The sequence below is a fragment of the Pongo abelii genome, chromosome 20 (assembly GCF_028885655.2).
Source record: "Pongo abelii isolate AG06213 chromosome 20, NHGRI_mPonAbe1-v2.0_pri, whole genome shotgun sequence".
Taxonomy (NCBI): domain Eukaryota; kingdom Metazoa; phylum Chordata; class Mammalia; order Primates; family Hominidae; genus Pongo; species Pongo abelii.
In genome coordinates, this window is record NC_072005.2 from 42,182,824 (window position 1) to 42,207,352 (window position 24,529).

General features: G+C 42.7%; 2 protein-coding genes across 5 annotated transcripts in view; one reads left to right on the top strand and one right to left on the bottom strand.

Annotated features, from left to right (window-relative positions):
• ZNF461 (zinc finger protein 461) overlaps positions 1-9,760 on the bottom strand; it is a 28,680-nt gene extending 18,920 nt beyond the window's left edge. The window contains exons 1-3 of one of the 4 annotated variants that reach the window (XM_009232514.4): positions 9,554-9,760; positions 7,514-7,602; positions 1,104-1,193 (exon numbers count right to left, since the gene is read on the bottom strand). In XM_009232514.4, coding sequence (XP_009230789.3) covers positions 1,104-1,146 — 43 coding nt within the window. In that variant the 5' untranslated portion in view covers positions 1,147-1,193; positions 7,514-7,602; positions 9,554-9,760. Of the gene's footprint in view, positions 1-1,066; positions 1,215-7,513; positions 7,603-9,553 lie in introns of all 4 variants that reach the window. The other 3 variants (XM_009232512.4, XM_024238423.3, XM_009232513.4) reach the window with 3 other exon arrangements.
• Positions 9,761-9,992: 232 nt separating this feature from the next.
• Positions 9,993-24,529, top strand: part of ZNF567 (zinc finger protein 567) — a 49,323-nt gene continuing 34,786 nt past the window's right edge. The window contains exon 1 of the mRNA XM_054540236.2: positions 9,993-10,065. The gene's annotated coding sequence lies outside the window, so the exon portion shown is untranslated. The remainder of the gene's footprint in view (positions 10,066-24,529) is intronic.

Here is a 24,529-nt window from a genome sequence, read left to right on the forward strand (position 1 = left end):
TCCCAGCACTTTGGGAGGCCAAGAGGGGTGGATCACTTGAGATCAGGAATTCGAGACCAGCCTGGCCAATATGGTGAAACCCTGTCTCTACTAAAAATACAAAAATCAGCGGGGCATGGTGGCGGGCACCTGTAATCCCAGCTACTCAGGAGGCTGAGGCAGGAGAATTGCTTGAACCTGGGAGGCAGAGGTTGCAGTGAGCCAAGATGTGCCATTGCACTCTAGCCTGGGCGGCAAAAGTGAAACTCTGTCTCAAAAAAAAATTAAGAAGGCCAGGTGTGGTGGCTCATGCCTGTAATCCCAGCACTTTGGGAGGCCAAGGCAGGTGGATCACCTGAGGTCGGGAGTTGGAGACCAGCCTGACCAACATGGAAAAAACACATCTCTACTAAAAATGCAAAATTAGCCAGGCGTGGTGGCACATGCCTGTAATTCCAGCTACTTGGGAGGCTGAGGCAGAAGAATCGCTTGAAGCTGGGAGGCAGAGGTTGCGGTGAGCCGAGATCACGCCATTGCACTCTAGCCTGGGCAATAAGAGCGAAACTCCGTCTCAAAAATAAATAAATAAAATAAAAAATGAAAGAGTACATTTATTATAGGAAATGGAGTGGTGCTCATTTGAGAATAGTAAATGAACCTTTATTACTCCAGCCTATCACTCTATTACCCAGGAAAGAAAAAAGCTTCACTCCTGGAACCCATGTGTCTAGTTTTAATCTTATGCTAGTACACTGGCAGATTTAGCACAATGGAAGTGAAACAAAAGAGAGAGTCTGCTTCCTTTGACAGTGTTATTCTTTAACATTGCAGATTTCCAATTCTGCCCCTTAAACATCATGGAGGAGTTATTATAAGAAAGGACCAAAAGAACATGTACAGATGGGGAAAATGAAAATGTACCTCCATTTAGCTGTGCTGGTTTCTACAATACACAGAGAAAATTCATCCAGTTATTTGAAAGCTAGCCTTAAATTAATAAGGGAGAAAGCAGAAATTCCAAGAAGTAGATTGTGAATTGTTAGAGGAATTCTGAATTGTCAGGTTCTTAATTTTTAGATAACTTTACCAAGTGACACCAAGTTGCTATAATTCTCCAACATCACCTCCTTGTACAAATTCCTCTGCGCTGGGTTCAGGCATTCCCATTCCTCCTGAGAGACATCTATAGCCACATCTCTGAACATCACCAACTCCTAAAATGACAAATAATAGTACTATTTTTGAAATTATAAGAAATGTTTTTAAAAAGAAAAGAGAGGTGCTAAAAGAAGGTACTGCAAGAAAGGAGACAGTCTACTGAATATATAGGCTAAGCCTGGGACATGGGTCAAAGAGGAATTTAGTGTGACTGAAGCGGAGTGCCCATATGTTCTTAATTCATTTTCTGCAGACATATCTTCTTGTGTAGGTGGGAAACTCCTGTTAATCAGTCATCTCAAAACTAAGAAAATAAGTAGAGGCTCCCAATTAAATTAAATAGTTAAAAACTTTTAAATCTTTCCAAAATGTCTTATTAAAATCTCTATCTTGAGAAAAAGAACTTGAAGATTTTTCTTCATGATTATGACTATCATGCCATAGGCATTTTTAGTTTTCCTGCAAATTCTTTAGTACACATCTGGTGCAGACTATATTTTCCATAGATAGACACTGCTGTGTCTTGCATCCCAAATATTCTTCTTCAATGTAACCTTGACATCCCCCTTCCAATTGGCGTAAAGGTCTGTGTCCACTTCTCTTGAACCTGAAAGGACATCTGTGACTTATTCAACCTATAGAATACGGCAGAAGTGATTATGTGACTTCCGTGGTTAGATCACAAAAACGTCTCATACTTCTGCCTTACTTTCTGGGGATGTTCGTTCTGGAAACCCAGCCACCATGTTCCTAGGAAGCCTAACCAGCCCATGGGATAGCTCATGAGGAAAGGAACCAAGCCTCCCCAAACAACAGTCAGCAACAGCTTGCAAGCCATGTGAGGGAACTATCTTGAAAGTGGGTCATGTAGTTCCCAATCAGACCATTTCAGCTGATACCACATGGAACAGAGGTGAGCAATCCCTACTGAGCTCTGCTCAGATTGTGGATTTGCAAGCCCAACCATGATTGTTGTTTTAATCTACTAAATTTTGGGTTGGTTTATTATCTGGAAATAGTTATTGTAACTATAATATGATTTTTATTGGTAGCATAACATTTGATTTTTTTTCTTTTTAAGAGACGGGGCCTCACTATATATCCCTGGCTGGTCTTGAGCTCCTGGGCTCAAGCAATCCTCCCACCTTGGCCTCCCAAAGTGCTGGGATTACAGGCATGAGCCACTGCACCCAGCCTCATTTAATCTTACAATAAGAGATTTAATAATTCTCTTAAACTTGCATCTCTGGAGTGAACAAAATCTCTAAGGTATTTTCTAAGGTACGTATTCCATTGTTTTGCAATTACACCCGAGAGATCTTAACTGTTATCATACACCACCTCTCCCTGTATATTTACTATGTTCCTAAAGAATATTAATGTAGAATGATCCAGACTCTCATAGATGTGGCCCAAGTCTAACATACGCTGTTCAATCTAAAACTGGAGTTTGTAATTGGTGACCATATATTTTCTGGCAAGATCTTCAATTTTTCCATGCAAGCACTAATCCTATCTCCATTTAATTCTAAAGCCTCACACAGCAAAGTCTCTCTGCTCAGTGAGATCACCCAACACCAATTCCTATCACATCTCACTGGAAAACCCCAAATTGTGAAGTTCAAAGAGTTCCCACGTGTGATTTAATTAACCATTCATTCCCTGAGGACACCTCAAGTGGTGGCTTTTTTTTTCTCCCACAGCCTTCGTACCATTGTCCTCCTTGTTTCTCATTGTTGGTGTCAGACAACTGTCTTTCCTTCTCTAAAATCTTTTTTTTTTTGAAACGGAATCTCACTGTTGCCCAGGCTGGAGTGCAGTGGCGTGATCTCAGCTCACTGCAACCTCTGCCTCCTGGGTTCAAGTGATTCTCATGCCTCAGCCTCCCGAGTAGCTGGGATTACAGGTGCACACCACCACACCTGGCTAATTTTTGTATTTTTTGTAGGGATGGGGTTTCACCATCTTGTCCAGGCTAGTCTCAAACTCCTGACCTCAAATGATCCACCTACCTCAGCCTCCCAAAGTGCTGGGATTACAGGTGTGAGCCACTGCACCTGGGCCCCTTCTCTAAAATTTAATGTCATCATTTAATCAGTCTATACCATGTGTTATCTCTTTCTGTTGCAGTGATGTGTTCACATGCAGGTTTTTGCCCCTCAGGAATTTTAGCTCCTGGCTCAGTATCACTAACCCTGATACTACTAATCTTTATTTTCAGTGATTTCAAATGCTGAAAATAAAACATCTTCAAAACCTATGATTCTATATCTAGCTAAAATCCTTTAAAATGAAGGTGAAATAGTTTATTTTTTAAAAAAAAAAGACAAACAAAAGCTGAAAGAATTTGTCACCAGAACACCTATGCTACAAAAATGTAAAAGGAAATTCTTCAGGTGGAAAAAAATTGATACTAGATAAAATCTTCAGTCTATACAGAAGAATAAAGAGTGTTAGAAATGGTAAATATAGGGGTAAATACATAAGATACTCTTTTCATTTAATAATTTCTTTAAAAGATAATCAACTAAAGAAAAATATATGCTTTAAGCAAATTTAGAAATAAAATATATGACAATAAAAAAGATGGGAAGGGGAAACAGAAGTATCCAGTTGTGCCTGGCACAGTGGCTCACCCCAGTAAGCCACTGCAGAGAGGCAGGATTGCTTAAGGCCAGGAGTTTAAGGCCAGCCTGGGTAACAAAGCGAGATCGCATCACTACAAAAAAATTTAAAACATTAGCCAGGCGTGGTGGCACACAACTGTAGTCCTAGTTACTTGGAAGGCTGAGGCAGGAGGATCACTTGAGCCTAGGAGTTCGAGGCTGCAATAAGCTATGATGACACCACTGGACTCCAGCCTTGGAAACAGAGCATGACCCAGTCTCTTTAAAAAAAAAAAAAGAGTATCCAGTTGTAATATGTTTACATCATACCTGAAGTGTTCTAAAATGACTCGAATAGTGCAAAGCACATCGCAAACCTTAAAACAACCCCTAAAACAGCAAAACAAAGAGATATAGCAAATAATCCTATAGTGAAGATAAAATTAAATACTAAAAAAATAAGATTAATCCAAGACAAGGTAGGAAAACAGGAAAAAAGTTAAAAAGAACAGATGACAAGATGGTAGAGTAAAACCTAACTATATTGCTAATTACATTAAATTTAAGTGGTCAAACTACAGTATATTTCCTGATTTATTTTATGGAGCCAGCACTGCCTTGACACGAAAACTTAAAAACTAATTAAAAATTAAGATGAAATAAAGTCATTTTTATATAATAAAATCTGAGAGACTGTGTCACCAAAGACCCAAACTACAGAGAATGCTAAGGGAAGATCTTCAGGCTAAAGAGAAATGATACAGAATGGAAATTCATATCACAGGAAGGAAGGAAAAGCAACTAGACATTTTTTCCTGTTTTCCAACACATATAATTTCTTATCTTTGCAAATTCTTTCCACATTTCCAAGTATTTCTTTTTTATTTATTTATTTTTTTGAGGCAGAGTTTCGCTCTTGTTGCCCAGGCTGGAGTGCAATGGCACAATCTCAGCTCACCGCAACCTCCGCCCCCCGGGTTCAAGTGATTCTCCTGCTTCAGCCTCCTGAGTAGCTGGGATTACAAGCATGCGCCACCACATCTGGCTAATTTTGTATTTTTAGTAGAGACGGGGTTTCTCCATGTTAGTCAGGCTGGTATCGAACTCCCGACCTCAGGTGATCCACCCGCTTCAGCCTCCCAAAATGCAGGGATTACAGGCATGAGCCACCGCGCCTAGCTATTTCCATGTATTTCTAATTCATATATTTTCACTCTTTTTGGTAGGAGCATTCAAAGCTATGATTTTTCCTTAGGGTCCTGCTTTTTAATTTAATTTTATTTTTTTGAGATGGAGTCCTGCTTTGTCGCCAGGCTGGAGTGCTGGGGCAGGATCTCGGCTCACTGCAATATCCTCCCTGCTGGGTTCAAGTGATTCTCCTGCCTCAGCCTCCCGAGTAGCTGGGATTACAGATGCGTGCCACGACACCCAGCTAATTTTTGTATTTTTAGTAGAGATGGGGATTCACCATGTTGGCCAGGATGGTCTCCATCTCCTGACCTCGTGATCCGCCCGCCTCAGCCTCCCAAAGTGCTGGGATTACAGGCGTGAGCCACTGTGCCTGGCCAGGGTCCTGCTTTAACTAAATCTCATTTGTTTCTTGTTTCAATATGCAGTGCTATCATTGACTACTAAAAATTCTTTACTTTTAGATTATATTTCCTCTTTGTTCCCGGACTTATTAAGACATAATTTATAAACTTTTGATAAAATTAGCTTTATTTCTCTGATTTTATTATTAAATTCTAGTTGTATTTCACTGTATTCAGGCAACATTATCATTTCTAATTACTGGATATTACTGTGGCCTCAGATTTTGTCATTTTTTACTGAATGTTCCACAGCCACTTGAAAGAACGAATATTAACAATTATCAGGATACCAAATTTAATATATATATCAATAATATAGATCTGATACAGTATGTGATTTAGTACTTCTATTTCCCTATTAAATTTTGTCTACTTGGCCTGGTTTGGACTGAGAAGAGTGAATTAATGTCTCTTACTGCTGGTAAGTGTCTATTTCTTCTATCTGCTCTAAATTTTACTTTAGGAGAGGTACTACTATGATATTCAATACACATATATTCAGAACTGTTATATCTTCATTTTGAAATTTACACTTTAAAAGTATATAATGTCTTTCTGCCATGTTTAATTCTGTGATGTGGGCTGAATCTTACTTAGTCTGTTTTCTTTATTCTGTCTTTTTTTGTAGAGACAGGGTCTTGCTATGTTGGCAAGGCTGGTCTAACTCCTGTCCTAAAGCAGTTCTCCCGCCTTGGCCTCCCAAAGTGCTGGGATTATCGGCATAAGCTGCCATGCCCTGTCCTGTTTTCTTTTCATTCTATTTGCCTGGTATAGTTCGCCCATCCTTTTCCTAACCTTTCTAAATCAGTGAATCACTCAGGTATCTGGGTTTTTCTTTGTAATTAAATCTGAAAGGTCTTTTAATAGATGAGTTAAACCCCATTTGCATATATTAATAAGGTATATATGTTTGCTCTCTGGTCTTAACTTTATCATGTAATTTTTTTTTTTTTTTTTTTTTTTTTGAGACAGAGTCTTGCCCTGTCACCCAGGCTGGAGTGCAGTGGTGTGATCATAGCTCACTGCAGCCGCAAACTCCTGGGATAAAGTGATCTTCCCATAGCTCACTACAGCCGCAAACTCCTGGGATAAAGTGATCCTCCCACTTCAGCCTCAGCCTCTCGAGTAGCTAGGACTACAGGTGCACACAACCACAAGCAGCTGATTAACACAAAAATTTTTTTTGTAGAGATGGAGTTTTATTATGTTGCCTAGACTGGTCTGGAACTCCCAGACTCCAGTGATTCTCCCGCCTCAGCCTCTCAAAGTGCTAGAATTACTGGCGTGAGCCACCGTGCCTGGCTTTTATCATGTGATTATTTTGTTAATTCTGTCTTGCTCACTCTCTCTGCATATACCTGGGAAGTCTTACTATACATAAGTTATTTTCTGTCTCTCACTACCAGTTAAGCTTCAGAAGGGAAGATATGTATGTATGTGATATTTTTTCCCCCACTGATTTATTCTGTTACCTAGAAGAATGCCTGTTGCATAGTAGGTACTCAATAAATATTCATTAATGACCTCATCAAATCAAAGTTCTGACAAGAGAAACACTAATATTTTCTTCAAAAGAATATTATTTGTGTTCTCTCCTTGTGTCTGTTAAAAGATTTCACATAAGGGAGATGAAGAATCATTTATTCAACAAGTATATGAACATGAGTTGGAGAGAAGAGGAGCAAAAATGAAGGCCCTGAAATTCTGGCACCGTCACTTACTCACTAGTAAGTTATTGTATAATTCCCAGGTAAGAAACAATGTCAGAATAAATAATGCAGGCCAGGCGCAGGGGCTCACGCCTGTAATCCTAGCACTTCGGGAGGCTGAGATGGGCAGATCACTTGAGGCCAGGAGTTTGAGACCAGCCTGGCCAACTTGGCAAAACCCCTTATCTACTTAGAGTACAAAAATTAGCTGGGTGAGGTGGCACATGCCTGTTGTCCCAGCTACTCGGGAGGCTGAAGTGGGAGAATCACCTGAACCTGGGAGGTGGAGGCTGCAGTGAGTCAAGTTCGCACCACTGCACTCTAACCTTCCCACCTGGGAGACAGAGAGGCTATGTCTCAAAAAAAAAAAAAAAAAAAAAGCAAATGGTCACATGCCCTATACAAAAACAAACAAACAAACAAAAAAAACCCAAGTATTGTAATTAGGAGCAAGAAAAAAACAACTTACATGGGCCATGTCTTATTTTAGAATTGAATGTATTATTTAATCCTCTTCTTGGTTCCCTCTGGAAGAAACTCAATCCAAAGAAGGTGTTGCTGAGAGAGAGGGGAGTTAAAAAAAAAAAAGACAGGAGATTATTGCCTCTAAGCTCCCAAAATGTTAATTCAGAATGACATTTTTCTTCCCCCTTCATATCTCCTATTCCCAGACCTGATACATACATACATAAATTATTAGTGGGAATTTGGACAAATCCTAGCTTTACTCGAAACCATGAGGAAACTCAGCTACAGCAGGATAGACTCAAGAAAAGCAAGGATCATGCTCTTCAGCAGAAGGGATAGTTAGGCCAGCCCATTGTCCCAATACTATGATGAAATCGAAGCCAGGATTAGGGTGCTGAGAACTGCACTGTGTAGATTTTCACTGAATTAAGAGAACTGCACTGTGTAGATTTTCACTGAAATAAGTGAATAAGAATTTCACTTATTTCACTGAATAAAGAAAAGGTAATGAACATTATGAGAAAAGATTAGAGAAACAGCAAACGGACCCAAAAGACCCAATATATGTGTAACAGAAATTTCAAAAATAGAGGCTGAAACAACACAGATGGAAGAAAAGAAATAGAACAAAAATTTCCAGACCAAAATAAATTATTGAGTCTTTAGTTTGAAGTACAGTGCTGCAAGAATTAAAGAAGAATCATACCTGCAAACATCCTGAGAAATATTCTTAAGTTTGTCTTTGAATACAGACAAAAGGACATAAATATCTTTTAGTAAGAAGTTGCAGAGGCCGGGAGCAGTGGCTCACGCCTGTAATCCCAACACTTTGGGAGGCTGATGCGGGCGGATCACGAGGTCAGGGGCTCAAGACCAGCCTGGCCAACATGGTGAAATCCCGTCTCTACTAAAAATACAAAAATTAGCTGGGTGTGGTGGCGGATGCCTGTAATTCCAGCTACTCGGGAGGCTGAGGCAGGAGAACTGCTTGAAACCCGAAGGCGGCGGTTGCAGTGAGCCGAGATTGCGCCACCGCACTCCAGCCTGGGCGAAAGAGAGAAACTCCGTCTCAAAAAAAAAAAAAAAAAAGGAAGTGGCAGAACAATGTGTATTGCGGCCAAATCTTGGAAAATAAAAATCAAACACATATGTACATAAGCATACTACATATATGGTGTTTTTCTGAGGCTATGATAAATGCGGGGTAGCAATGTGATTTTCGCTTGTGTTGTGTGTGTAAATCTACAGCTAACTCCTCAAGTAGTCAGGAGGAGATGAGAGATGGATGAATGACAGATCTCTGGAGCGGGGCGTCCTGAGCCTTAGATGTGTGCACAGCAGCGGGGTGAGACGACTGTGCGTGTGTCTGTGTGTGAGAGACCAGAGTTGACTGAGAGGAGTGGAAGCTCTCTGCCTGATCGTGTGAGCCTGAGGATAACATAAATGTTTTCTGTTTGTTTGTTTGTTTGTTTTTGAGACGGAGTTTCACTCTTGTTGCCCAGGCTGGAGTGCAATGGCGCGATCTTGGCTCATAGCAACCTCCGCCTCCCAGGTTCAAGCGATTCTCCTGCCTCAGCCTCCCAAGGAGCTGGGATTAGAGGCATGCACCACCACACCCGGCTAATTTTGTATTTTTAGTAGAGGTGGGGTTTCTCCACGTTGGTCAGGTTGGTATCGAACTCCCGACTTCAGGTGATCCACCCTCTTCGGGCTCCCAAAGTGCTGGGATTACAGGCGTGAGCCACCGCTCCCGGCCTGTAAATGTGCTTTTTCTTTCATGTAGATAAATTAGATTTACACAAATAGCCATTCACAATCATGGTCACAGTCACCTACAAACCCCATTTACACAAATGATCACACTGTCACTAAAGCACACCCACGCACCAGGTCGCTGTCCCAATAGTAACACAGAGCGCAAAGATAAACCCTACTTCCTCACGCATTCAAAACACACCCACCTAAGGGCTGATCCTGCACTCAGAGGCCTAAAACTATAGACATTCCCCTTCCACCGCACTGGTGAGCCAGGATTTCTCACCTTCAGCATCCTCAGGGAAGGCTCTGGTCCAAGTTCTGATTCGGATTCCAAGCGAAGCCACACGCCCAGCTCTGCCTTCTCCACCGGCCCGGGACATCCTTACCTGCCTCTACCCGGACACCATTCCTGCGAGGCTCCTACCGGAAGTAGCTGTGGACAGCGGTGTCCTCTGGGAAATGCAATCCGAGGGGAGAGCGCCTGGGATGGAGCGGGTGTGTTCCGCCGGGCTCCGGGCTGCACTTGCGCAGTTTCACCGGAGGCTGGAGTGACGCCAACCTGTTAATGTTCGTTTTCGGATTCCGGACTTCGGGTTCCGCTGAGGACGGATTTCGGAATAGGCACAGTGGCTGCCCCGACCCCCTCAAGGCGGCCTCCGCGGGCTGTGGCTGAAGATAATTTTCGGCGGGCGCGGACTAACCCGGCTTCCCTTTGTGGAGTTGTGGTGAGAGAGGTGTTTTGTTGTGCGCGTGTCCGAAGGTGACTCCGGAGGAGAAGGTGGATATGAACTGACGGTGAGGGTGTAGCGCATGAGATTTGTATGTGAAACGATTTAAAAAAAAAAAATTTTTTTTTGGCCGGGCGCGGTGGCTCACGCCGAGGCGGGCGGATCACCGAGACCAGGCTGACCAACATGGAGAAACCCCGTCTCTACTAAAAATACAAAATTAGCCGGGCGTGATGGCGCATGCCTGTAATCCCAGCTACTCGGGAGGCTGAGGCAGGAGAATCGCTTGAACCCGGGAGGCAGAGGTTGCGGTGAGCCGAGATCGCGCCATTGCACTCCAGCCTGGGCAACAAGAGCAACTCCTCAAACAAAACTGTACGTCATATATTTGACTCTATTTATTTATTTATTTATTTAGAGACAGAGTCTTCTTGCCCTGTTGCCCGGGCAAGAAAAAACAAACAACAACAACAACAACAACAAAAAACTGTACGTCATATATTTCACTCAACTTTTTTTTTTTTTTTTTTTTTTGAGGCAGGGTCTTCATGCCCTGTTGCCCGGGCTGAGTGCGGTGGCGCGATGCTAGCTCACTGCAGTCTCCACCTCCTCGGCTCCTCCCGCATCCACCTCCCAAAGTGCTGGGATTGCAGGCCTGAGCCACCGGGTCAGGCCGAAACGATTTATTTTATTTTTTTGGTAAAGACAGGGTCTCGCTATGTTGCCCAGGCTGGTAGTCTCGAACTCCTGGGCTCAAGCGATCCTCCCGCCTCGGTGGCCAAAGTATTGGATGACAGGTGTGAGCCACCGCGCTGGGTAGTGAAACGGTTTTGAGGCTTTTTGAGAATGGCTGTGCTATATGCCCGCGTGGGGTTCAGGCGGCAAGCGCCGCCACTCCCGCAGTGGCCCCTGTGGGGTGATACGTGATGTGGCTTAAATGTGAGAGGCCACCTGGACCCGTGTGATTGCCACGTTTGCAGGAGCGCAGCCACGTGCACAGGGATCGTGTGACATTCTGTGTGAGGCTTTTTGCGCTGGGTCCACCCATGATTAGAGGACTAGTGTGACTGTGGCGGCCCCTGAGAAGGGAAGAAGCTGGTTGCGACCAGGAAGGTCTGAGATGGATGAATGACAGGTCTCTGGACCAGGGCGTCCTGAACCTTAGATGTATGCATAGGAGCGGTGTGAGGTGACTGTGTATGTTTGTGTGTGAGAGTCCAGAGCCGACTTAGAGAAGTGGAAGTTGGTACATGTTATCTGCCAGAAGGGACAGATCCATGGTAAGGATTTTTAACCTTGCTGAGAGACCAGTAACTCCAACACCAAGTGTAATATGAGGAAATGGTGCTTGTTTGAGGACAAGTGATTCTGCTTGTGTCTGATTCTTGTTCATGTATGTGAGATGGTTTGCACTTGAAACTGTCACTGAGAGAGAAAGTAGAGTGAAATATATGACGTACAGCTGGTCCTCCCTATCCATGGGTCTTGCATTGTGGATTCAACAAACCTTCAGTTGAAAATATCTGGGAAAAGAAGTTGATGTTTGCATCTGTACTGAACTTGTACAGGCTTTTTTTTTCTTGTCATCATGCCCTAAAAAATAGAATGTAACAACTATGTACATAGTATTTACATGGTTATTAGGTGTTATAAGTAATCTAGAGAGGGATTAAAGAATACAGGAGGATTTCCATAGATTATATGCAAATACTATGTGCATTTTATATAAGGGACTTGAGCATCTGTGGATTTGGGTAGGGAGGGGTCCTGGAGGGACACTGAGGGATGACTGTATGTGAAAGTGGTTTGTGAATATGCTCAAGTCTCTGGGTGAATTGTATGACAGTGAAGGGGTATGTGATTAGACTGTTGTGGCTTTGAGGTTGATGTGTATGTTTTAAAGGATTATGACTGAGTTGGAGATCATGTGAGATTTGGTGTGTTTGAATGTGACGTGAATTAAAATCCGAATGAAAGACTGCAAGGTTATATGAATGTAGTAACTACATAAGAGAATGCAGGTATCTGGGACCCATGGATACGTTACAATGGGGAAAATAAATAATCAGACCTTTCAGGGATTACTTTTCAGGGTAGTTTGGTGGCAGCACTTTGTATAAGGAAGGCAAATCCATATCCATAGTGTCTATTTCAGTGAGAAAAAAGCAGTCCAATGTAACCAACCTGCCACCAGAGAATGGTGCCATGTTGGGACTCAGTGTTGGTCTCTGCACAGTCACTCTAATAAAAGCCATAGGTCCCTTTTGGAAGACTGGGAGAAAGATTAACAGTATAAATTTCTGGAAGTATACTGGTGCTCTTCCTCAAGGGGACCTGGCCTCCCCTTCATTCAAGGGCTTCTGGGTCTCTTCACTGGCTCAAGTCTGGGTATTCATTGAGGGACACTGACTTTCTGTCTTTATGAATCAAGTTATGCTTTTGTTCACTTGACCTAGAAGTCTTCCACTTACACAAATCAATTAACGCTTTAGTAGATTTCCTATCTATTTAACTTCCACCAAAGAATATCAGCCATCTTCCCAGATAGTTACCCTGTAACAGATATTTTCTTTGAAATGTTATTTCATGGCCATTTTGCATTGTTTATCACAATAAATTATTGTTTCATTTTTATTGTTTTAAATTAGACACTATCTCTGAACTGACCTTAATTCCAGGAGACCCAAAACATCACTGTGATCTACCAGTCAGATTAGGGGCTGATGGCAGTTAGGTAATGAATGAAGTTTTAGCTCAGGTCCATCTCACAATGGGCACAGCAAGTCCCAGAAGCATTCTGTGGTTGTATCCCCAATACCATACACATAATTGGACTAGATCTACTTAGTAACCGGCAGAATCCCCACATTGATTACCTGACCTGTGGACTGAGGGCTGTTATGGTGGGAGAGGCCAGCTGGACGCTACTAAAACTGTCTCCACCTAGAAAAATAGTAACTTTTTTTTACTATTTTTGTAAATAGTAAAAATTTACTATTTACAAAATAATAGTAATGGATTCCCACCCCATCACCATTCAACTTGCTTATTTGCCCTGCAGAAGACAAATGGGTCTTGAAGAATGACACTGGATTGTCATAAGCTTAACCAGGTGGTGACTCCAGTTGTAGCTGCTGTGCCAAATGTGGTTTTGTTGCTTAAGGATATTAACACATCCTCTGCTACCTGATGTGTAGCTACGGAGGTGGCAAATGCTTTTTTCTCCATCCTTGTTATTTAAAACCACCATAAATAGCTCGCTTTCAATTGGTAAGGCCAGTAATACGCTTTCACTGTGCTGCCTCAGGGGTATATCAACTCTCCAGACATATATCGTAAGTTAGTTCACAGGGATCTCAGTTGCCTTTTCCTTCCACGAGATACTGCACTCACGCCTGTAATCCCAGCACTTTGGGAGGCCGAGGCGTGTGGATCATCTGAGGTCAGCAGTTCCAGACCAGCCTGGCCAACATGGCAAAACCCCGTCTCTACTGAAAATACAAAAATTAGCTGAACATGGTGGCATGCACCTGTTCATGCCACCAGCTCAGCCTCTCAGCTACTCGGGAGGCTGAGGCAGGAGAATTGCTTGAACCCAGGAGGCAGAGGTTGCAGTGAGCTGAGATCGCACCACTGCACTCCAGCCTGGGCGACAGAGCAAGACTCCGTCTCAAAACAAACAAACAAACAAATAAACAGAAGATACTGCACTGATCTATTACATTGATGACATTACACTGATTCGACCTAGTGAACAAGAAGTAGCAAGTACTCTAGGTTTATTGGTAAGACATTGCATGTCAGAGGATGGAAATAAATCCAACAAGAAATCAGGAGCCTTTTACCTCACTGAAATTCCCAGGGGTCCAGTGGTGTGGAGCATGGTGAGATATCCCTTCTAAGATGAAGGGATCCTCCTACAGTCAAAAAGGAGGCACAATGCAAAGGGGGTCTCTTCGGATTTTGGAGGCAACACATTCCTCACTTGGATGTGTTACTCTGCTGACCATTTACCAAGTGATCCAAAAAGCTGTTAGTTTACAGTGGGGCCTAGAACAAAGGAAAACTCCCCAACAGGACCAGGCTGCTGTGCAAGCTGATGTGCCACTTGGGCCACATGATCCAACAAATCTAATGGTGCCTCAAGTGTCAGTAGCAGAGAGGGATGCTGTTTGGAGCCTTTGGCAGGGCCCAACAGAGGAATCACAGTGCAGGTCCTGAGGATTTTGGAGCAAAGCCCTGTCTTCCTTTTTAGAAAACGACTCTTCAGAGGCAGCTTTTAGCCTGCTACTGGACCTTAGTAGAGACTGAACATTTAATCATGGGCCACCAAGTTACCATGCAACCTGCACTACCCATCATGAAATGGGTGTTATCTGACCCACCAAGTCATTGAATTGAGTGTACACAGCAGTACTGCATCATCAAATTTAAGTGGTATAAATGTGATCAGGCCTAAGCAGGCCCTGAAGGCACACATGTGAAGAAGTGGCCCAAAAGCCCATCGTTCCCCCTCCTGCTACAACACCTTTCTCTCCCAGCCTGCACTCGTGGCCTCATGGGGAGTTCCCTATGATCAGCTGATAGAGGTAGAGAAGACTCAGGCCTGGTTTACAGATGGTTCTGCATGATAAACAGACACCACCTGGACAGCACTACAGTCCTGTTCTGGGACATCCCCAAAGAACAGTGGTGAAGGGAAATCCTCCCAGTGATTGGAACTCTGAGCACTGCACCTGGTTGTTCATTTTTCCTAGAAGGAGAAATAGCCAGATGTGACATTATATACCAACTCATGCGCTGTAGCCAATGGTCTGGCTGGATGGTCAGGGACTTGGAAGGAACATTATTTAAAAACTGGTGACAAGGAATTCTGGGGAAGAGATACGGACCTCGCTGAACAGGTAAAAAATATAAAGATATTTGTGCCCTATGTGAATACTTACCAAAGGGTAACCTTAGCAGAGGATATTTCATAATCGGGTGCATAGGATGACCCATTCTGTGGATATCAGTCAGCCTCTTTACCAAGCTACCCTTATCATCACCCAATTGGCTCATGAATAAAGTGGTCATGACGGCAGTGATGAAAGTTATGCATGGGCTCAGCAACATGGACTTCTGCTTACCAAAGCCAAACTGGCTACAGCTACTGCTGAGTGCCCAGTCTGCCGGCAGCCAAGACCAACATTGGTTCCCCAGTATGGCACCATTCCCTGGCGGCAGGCTGATACATTGGATTGCTTCCATCATGGAACGGGTAGTATTTTTTTCTTACTGGAATACACACTTTAGATACAAATTTGCCTTCCTGACACAAAATGCTTCTGCCAAAACTACCATCCAGACCCTTAACGAATGAAGGTTTGGGTCACCCCACCAGTTAAAGAACCACAATCAGCTGAGGAGCTTGCTTGCTGAGGGGAAAAGGAATACATAATGGATAATGGAAGAAGGTAGGTATGAATACCAGCTATAACCACGGGAGCAGTTACAGAAACAAAGACTGTAATTGTCATGAATGTGTCTTCTTTATTTTGTAATGAATGTGTATACAACAAAGCTTTGTTTTCATCCCTTTCATATCTCTTTATCATTTACAGTAAGATATACTGACTTTATATTAGAGTATTTAAATACTGTTAACTTTATATCAGTTTTTAAGTTATGGGATATCAGGGAGAAGCATTAACATCATCCAGACTTTGCATCCTCTTCTGGGGAAGGGTTAGTTATTTTTGGTTTTATGCAGGATAGTTGTATCATGTTAAGCAGAAGTATAACCTTGTTACTGCCTTTATTCAGATATGAAGTGTGGTTTTAGGAGATGCTTATGGGTACCAAGTTGACAAGGGTGGACTTATGATGGTTAATTTTATGTGTCAACTTGACTGGGACATGATGCCCAGATATTTGGTCAAACATTATTCTAGATGTTTCTGTGAAAGGTGTTTTTTTGGATGAGATTAACACTTAAATCAGTGGACTCTGAATAAAGCAGATTACGCTCCACACAATGGGTGAGCCTCATTCAATCAGCTGAAGTTCTTAATAGTACAAAGGCTAATGTCCCCTGAGCAAGAAGGAATTGTGTTAGCAGACTGCCTTTAGACTTTGAACCACAACTCTTTTTTTTTAAATTTTATTATTATTATACTTTAAGTTTTAGGGTACATGTGCACAACGTGCAGGTTTGTTACATATGTATACATGTGCCATGTTGCTGTGCTGCACTCATTAACTCGTCATTTAGCATTAGGTATATCTCCTAATGCTAGCCCTCCCCCCTCCCCTGACCCCACAACAGTCCCCGGTGTGTGATGTTCCCCTTCCTGTGTCCATGTTGAACCACAACTCTTGTCTGGGTCTTCAGCCTGCTGGCCTGCCTTGCAGATTTTGGATGTACCAAGGCTCCACAATTGCATGAGCCAGTTCCTTAAAATAAATCTTTCTGTGTGTGTGCATACACACAGACACACACACACACACACCCTGTTTGTTCTGTTTCTCTAGAGAACCCTAATATACTGTCCTAAGTATTTTACATGTATAGTGTCATTTAACTCCCCTCAGAACCCTGAGGGAGTTATTGATACCATTCCCAGTAAACTGATGATGCAGGTGAGGTACCAAGAGCTTAAATAACTTGTAAAATGTCACAGAGTTCCTAAGAGATGGAACTGGAATTTGAATTTCAAAGCCCTCAGTCTTTAACTATTAGCTTACCATTTTCTAACTTGACACCTTCTATTTTGTATCCCATCTACTTCACTAAGCCATTCCTGATGAGTGTCTTTATTGCCAACTAATTTGGAATGAAAATCATTAGGATTATGGGTTCTATTATATGATATTTAACACACTGTTTATTCTCAAACATTTTTATTTACTAATTATTATCAGGAATTCTTCAATGAGCATTCTTGTAATACTATTTAGTTCATTTTTATAATTACTTCCTAAGAGACTAAGTGTCCTAGAAGTGGGATTTCTGAGTAAGACACTGGCATGCCTGGCAACATGCAAGACCTTGTGCTTCAATACTTGGAAGAAGCACAAATTACTAAGATATAATTGCTGCCTTTGTATTGCTTATAATTCAACAGGGGAAATAAAAGTAAGTCAAAGGTAGAGCATGACAAAGACTTCTAGAGAAGTACGGATGATAACCCTGGGAGTTCCCAAGAATTCATAGGAGCTCTGGGTGTGAATGAATGTCCTCTCGTCATGTGTATGCCTTACAGATTAGAGTCTGTTGATGTTGGGTCTAAAGGGTACTAATGGAGCAAGGCTGTCCTCTTACTGATAGCAGGGCATCATGGCTAATATTTCGGAAGTGAAATAAATCCTTCTGTCAAGAAGGCATAGAAAACAAAGCAGCAAGTCCAAGGTAAGGTTTAAGCCTCTTAGCTCTTCTTCCCTGGGCAGAATACCCATTGTCATAGTTGGGTCAAAATTAATATTTTTTTAACATAAGAGAAATAATTCATCACATAGTATTTAGAATATGCTTAGTTGTAAATCTAAAGACTTCTTAAAGCTTTTTTTTTTTTTTTTTGGAGACAGAGTCTCACTCTGTTGCCCAGGCTGGAGTGCAGTGGCATGATCTCTGCTCACTGCAACTTCTTCCTCCTGGGCTCAAGCGATTCTTGTGCCCCAGCCACCCAAGTAACTGGGATTACAGGCATGCACCAACATGCCTGGCTAATTTTTATATTTTTAGTAGAGATGGGTTCCACCATGTTGGCCAGGCTAGTCTCAAACTCCTGGCCTCAAGTGATCAGCCCACCTCAGCCTCCCAAAGTGGAGGGATTACAGGCATGAGCCACTGCAACCGGCCTAAAAGCTTTTTTAATCTACTTTTTGAAAATCTTCCATTTAATAAAATGCCTTAAACATATATTCTAAAATCAACAGATGTTTCTTGCAAAGAAAATAGCAAGTATATGTAACAAGTATACTTAAGTTTAAATTTATAAAAGTATACTTAAAAAATCAGTATCACAGCCTATTAAATGTTAAATGTTAAAGGTATACCTTGGCTGGGTGTGGTGGCTCACACATGTAATACCAGTACTTTGGGAGGCTGAAGCAGGAGGATCACTTGAGCCCAAGGAGTTGGAGACCACTAGGAAACACAGTGTGACCCTATCTCTACAAAAAATAAAAAATTGGCCAGGTGCAGTGGCTCACGCTTGTAATCCCAGCACTTTGGGAGGCCGAGGTGGACGGATCACGAGGTCAGGAGTTCAAAACCAGCCTGACCAACATCGTGAAACCCCGTCTCTACTAAAAATACAAAAATTAGCTGGGCGTGGTGGTGCACGCCTGTAATCCCAGCTACTCAGGAGGCTGAGGCAGGAGAATCACTTGAACCTGGGAGGCGGAGGTTGCAGTGAGCCGAGATTGTACCACTTCACTCCAGCCTGGGCGACAGAGTGAGACTCCATCTCAAAAAAAAAATAATAATAATAATAAATTAGCCAGTTGTGGTGGCGTGTGCCTGTGGTCCCAGCTACACAGGAGGCTGAGGCAGGAGGATCAGTTGAGCCCAGCAGGTCATGTTCACGCTGCTGCACTCCAGCCTGGGTGACAGAGCAAGACTCTGTCTCCAACAAAAACAAAAACACCCAGTATACCTCTAGATATTTTTCTTTCTATTGCTGATGTCTGGCATTCTATTTGTATGTATATGTACATGTATCTGTATGTACATATGTACACTTTGATGAATGGCATAGCTGTACATATTACAACTTGCTTTAGCCACTGTCAGCATGTTTTGGATTTGTCTATATTTTTCTATTATTCTACAACTTTTTTTTTTTGACGGAGTCTCACACTATCACCCAGGCTGGAGTGCAGTGGCACCATCTTGGCTCACTGCAACCTCTGCCTCCTGAGTCAAGCGATTCTCCTGCCTCAGCCTCCCGAGTAGCTGGGATTACAGGCACCTGCCACCATGCCTGGCTAATTTTTGTATTTTTAGTTGAGATGGGGTTTCACCATATTGGCCAGGCTGGTCTTGAACTCCTGACCTCAAGTGATCTGCCCGCCTCAACCTCCCAAAGTGCTGGGATTACAGGTGTGAGCCACTGCACCCGACCAACTTTTTTTTTTTTAACTGATCACTTAACAGTTCGTTCTGAGGAAGTTCTGGAATTTTTAAACTAGTGTATTCCTGCTAGACTCAAAGCTGAACCACGCCAGAGAAATTTCTTCCATATGCTGCCCAGCTGCTATGTATACCCCAGCCTCCCATTTCACTCAGGGTCCTGTGGGACTTACTTTCAGTGGCAAAAAGTGTAATTACTTTTGCACCAACCTAATAGACTTGGAGTGTTTTTTGTCATTTGCAGGACTGTCACTTCGAGGGATAACCATCAAGTTCTCCAGGTGCAGAGTGAGTGGTTGAACCCTGCTTAAAGGGATGTAACTACAAGGATGTGATGTCAGAGCCTAGTCTTGCTAGTTAAGAATAATTTCGGTGGCTCACGCTTGTAGTCCCAGTACTTTGGAAGGCCAAGATGGGGGCATCGCTTGAGCCCAGGAGCTCGATACCAGCCTGGGCAACATGGTGAAACTTCGTCTCTATTTATAAAAATAAAAGATAGGGCCAGGCGCGGAGGCTCATGCCTGTAATCCCAGCACTTTGGGAGGCCGAGGTGGGCAGATCACCTGAGGTTAGAAGTTCGAGACTAGCCTGACCAACATGGAGAAACCCCGTCTCTACTAAAAATACAAAATTAGCTGGGTATAATGGTGCATGCCTGTAATCCCAGCTACTTGGGAGGCTGAGGCAGGAGAATTGCATGAACCCAGGAGGCAGAGGTTGTGGTGAGCTGAGACCATGCCATTGCACTCTAGCCCGGGCAACAAGAGCAAAACTCCGTCTCAAAACAAACAAACAAAGGCCAGGTGTGGTGGCTCACGCCTGTAATCCCAGCACTTTGGGAGGCCGAGGTGGGTGGATCACGAGGTCAGGAGTTTGAGACCAGCCTGGCCAACATAGTGAAACCCTGTTTCTACTAAAAATACAAAAAATTAGCCCAGTGTTGAGGTGGGCACCTGTAATCCCAGCTACTCAGGAGGCTGAGGCAGGAGAATTGCTTGAACTCGGGAGGCAGAGGTTGCAGTGAGCTGAGATCGTGCCACTGCATTCCAGCCTGGGTAACAGTGCGAGACTCTGTCTCAAAAAAAAAAAAAAAAAAGGCCAGGTATGGTGGTTCATGCCTTTAATCCCAGCACTTTGGGAGGCCGAGGTGGGTGGATCATCTGAGGTGAGGAGTTCGAGATCAGCATGGCCAACATGTTGAAACCCCATCTCTACTAAAAATACAAAAGTTAGCCAGGCATGGTGGTGCGCGCCTGTAGTCCCAGCTACTCGGGAGGCTGAGGCAGAAGAATCACTTGAACCCAGGAGGTGGAGTTTGCAGTGAGCTGAGATCACGCCACTGCACTCCAATCTGGGCAACAGAGTGAGACTCCAACTCAAAAAAATAAATAAATAGGCTGGGCACGGTGGCTCACGCCTGTAATCCCAGCACTTTGGGAGGCCGAGGCGGGTGGATCACTTGAGGTCGGGAGTTCAAGAACAGCCTGACCAACATGAAGAAACCCCGTCTCTACTAAAAATATAAAAATTAGCCAGGGGGTTGGTGCATGCCTGTCATCCCAGCTACTTGGGAGGCTGAGGCAGGAGAATCACTTGAACCTGGGAGGCGGAGGTTGCAGTGAGCTGAGATCACGCCATTGCACTCCAGCCTGGGCAACAAGAGTGAAACTCCGTCTCAAAAAATAATAATAATAAAAAAATAAATAAATAAAATAAAAATTAAAAATAAAATTTTTTAAAGAATATTTTCCTTTATTATTTATAATCTGCTTGCTGGGAGTATTTTCCTTCATTGTGAGTCTCTTGAGAGCCTTGGAAGAACTGATCTGACATTTTTATAGCTGGAAACAATCAACTGTGTTTTTATTATTGAGGCTTCATTCTCTTGACACCTAAAGTGACTTTATCTTCCTCTGTCTCATATTTTCCTCTCCCTGAATTGACATCACCACAACAGGCCTAAGTCCAATTTCTTTTCCTATATACAGGACCTTTTATCTCTAAGCCAGATGTGATTTCCCCATTGACGAAAAGGAGATAGCCTTGAATGTGTGGAGAGTAATGTGGTAAGGTGTCTCAAAGAAGAGGGAAGCCATTGCAGATAAATGCTCAGCTGATATAAAGAGTCAAAACTTCAAGGTATTGTTTGAGAAACTTTTCCCTCAGTGGCCAGTGGAGAGAACTGAGGTCCCTTCAGTCTGAGCTCCCAAAGACACCTCAACATCATCCGTCTGTGTCAGTGTGCCTATAGCTCCTTCTATAATTCTTCCAGTTTTAAGGAGGGAAGGATTAGCCTTATAGAGTTTCTAATTATAAAAGAAATACATACTGAGCATTAAAATTAAGAAAACAGAGAATCCTATTCCACATAGCAAAGGCAACAATAGGATGTAGAGACAACCCAAAGATTAGGAGAAAATACTTGCAAATCATATATTGGATAAGGGGCTAATATCCAAAATGTAAAAGGAACTCAGACATCTTAATAACAAGAATACAAATAACCGGCCGGGCGCGGTGGCTCATGCCTGTAATCCCAGCACTCTGGGAGGCTGAGATGGGTGGATCACGAGGTCAGGAGATTGAGACCATCCTCGGGGTTAGGTGAAACCCCGTCTCTACTAAAAAATACAAAAAATTAGCCAGGCGTAGTGGTGGGCATCTGTAGTCCCAGCTACTCGGGAGGCTGAGGCAGGAGAATGGCGTGAACCCAGGAGGCGGAGCTTGCAGTGAGCCGAGATTGCCCACTGCACTCCAGCACTCCAGCCTAGGTGACAGAGTGAGACTCCGTCTCAAAAAAAAAAAAAAAACAACCAAATAACCCTATTAAAAATGGGCAAAGGACTTGTATACATTTCTCAAAAGAAGACATACAAATGGCCAACACATATATGAAAAATGCTAAACATCTCTAATCATCAGATAAATGCAAATTAAAACCACAATGAGGGGCCGAGCACAGTGGCTCATGCCTGTTATCCCAGCACTTTGGGAGGCCAAGCTGGGCAGATCACGAGGTCAGGAGATCGAGACCATCCTGGCTAACACGATGAAACCCCGCCTCTAATAAAAATAAAAAAATTAACCAGTCATGGTGGTACGCACCTGTAGTCCCAGATACTTGGGAGGCTGAGGCAGGAGAATCGCTTGAACCCAGGAGGTGGAGGTTGCAGCGAGCCGAGATTGCACCACTGCACTCCAGCCTGGGCGACAGAGCGAGACTCCATCCCCCCCCAAAAAACCACAATGAGATATTACTGTGCACCTGTTAGACACCTGCTATTACAAACAAAGATGAAAGATTAGTGTTGATGAGGATGTAGAGAAAAGGAACACTGTTGAGAGCGCTGTAAATTACTACAGCCGTTTTGGAAAACAGTGTAGAGCTTCCTCAAAAAACAAAAAATAGAATTACCATATGAGCCAGCAACCCCACAAGGAATTGACATCAGTATGTCAAAGATGTCTGCACTCCCATATTCACTGTAGCATTATTCACAATAACTAAGATATGGAAACAAGCTAAGTGTCCATCAGTGGATGAATGGATGTTTTAAATGGAGGATATATATATAGTGGAATACTATTCAGCCTTAAACATGAAATTCTGTCATTTGCAACAACATGGGTAAACCTAGAGGATATTTTGTTAAGTGAAATAAGCCAGACACAGACAGACAAATACTGTATGATCTCGCTTACATGTGGAATCTAAAAAGTTGAACTCTTAGAAGTAGAGAGTAGGAGGGTGGTTACCAAAGGCTTGGGGGTGGGGATGTGGTGGATGGGGAAAGGGGAAATGCTGGTTAACAAGTACAAAGTTTCATTTAGATAGGAAGAGTACATTCTGCTGTTCTTTTGCCCAACACAGTGACTATAGTTACTGTATTGTATATTTCAAATTAGCTAAAAGATAGGATTTTCTATGTTCTTACCACAAAGAAATGGTAAATATTTGAGGTGACGGATATGCTAACCAGCTTGATTTGATCATTCCATCATGTATTGATGCATAGAAATATCACATTGTACCATATAAATATATACAATTATTGTACAAATATATACATCAATATACAATTGTACATACAATACATACAATTATTGTACAAATATATACAATTATTACTTGTCAATTAAAAATTTCAAAAAAGAAATCTAAAATAACAGTTGCCCCCTATGAGCATCTCACGATAAATCCCTTTACTCTCCTCTACATACACTGAGTATTAAAAACAGAATCGGCTAGAACCTTGTTGCTGTTCTGAAACCTGTCTTTCTCATTTAACACAAGTGAACATTTTTCTTTGTCAACAAGTAGTGGTAAACATCATCCATTCTAATGGCCATATTTTTTAATAGGTGGAGTTGTATCTTCAGGGCAGATTCCTAACAGTGGAATGGCTGGGTCACAAGGGAAATATGTAGGTAGTTTTTGTACACGTTGTCAAATTTCCCACCATAAGGGTTGTGCCGGTTTGTTTTCCCACCAGCAGTATATGAGACTGCCCAATTCCCTGTACATTCTCACTCCTGTGGCTGCTCTAACAAGTTACCACAAACTTGGTAGCTTTAAACAATAGTTTACTCTCTCACATTCTGGAGGCCAGAACTCCAAAAATCTAGACATCAGCAGGGCTGGAGCGCTCCTAGAGATTTTAGGGGAGAATCCTCACTTTGCCTCTTTTTCTGGTGGCTGTAGCCATTCCTTGACCATTCCTTGACATTCCTGGCCCCATCACTGAGATTTCCACCTCCAGCATCACATTGCTGCCTCTTCTTCCTCTGTCTGCCAGTCTCCTTGTGTCTCTTTCAACGATGCTTGTCACTGGATTTAGGACCCACCCAGACAATCCAGGATGAACTACTCATCTCAAAATTCTTAATTTAATTTCATCTGCAAAGACCCTCTTTCCAAATTAAGTAACATTCACAGTTTCCAGAGATTAGGACATGGACATATCTTTTTGCAGGGTCATTAGTCAGCCGACTATATCCTGTCTCACCAACAGAATATGTTGTTATACTTTTAAATTTTTGTCATCTTGATAGGTTAAAAATGGTCTCAGTATTCCCCCTCTCCCCCTGCCAAGGGACAGGGTCTTGCTCTGTTGTCCAGGCTAGAGTGCAGTGGTGCAATCATAGCTCACTGTAACCTCAAACTCCTGGCCTCAAGCAATCCTTCCACCTCAGGCTCCCAAAGCACTGGGATTACAGATGTAAGCCACCTCACCTGGCCTGTTTCCATATTATTTTAATTTGTATTTCTCTTTTTACACATTTAAGGGTCCCTTTTACATATTTTTTGTGATGTGTTAATTTCTCTTACCCATCTTTTCTGTCAGGTTTTTGGGTCTTTCCCTTGACATTAAGAGGAGTTTTGTTTTGTTTCGTTGAGACAAGGTCTCACACTGAT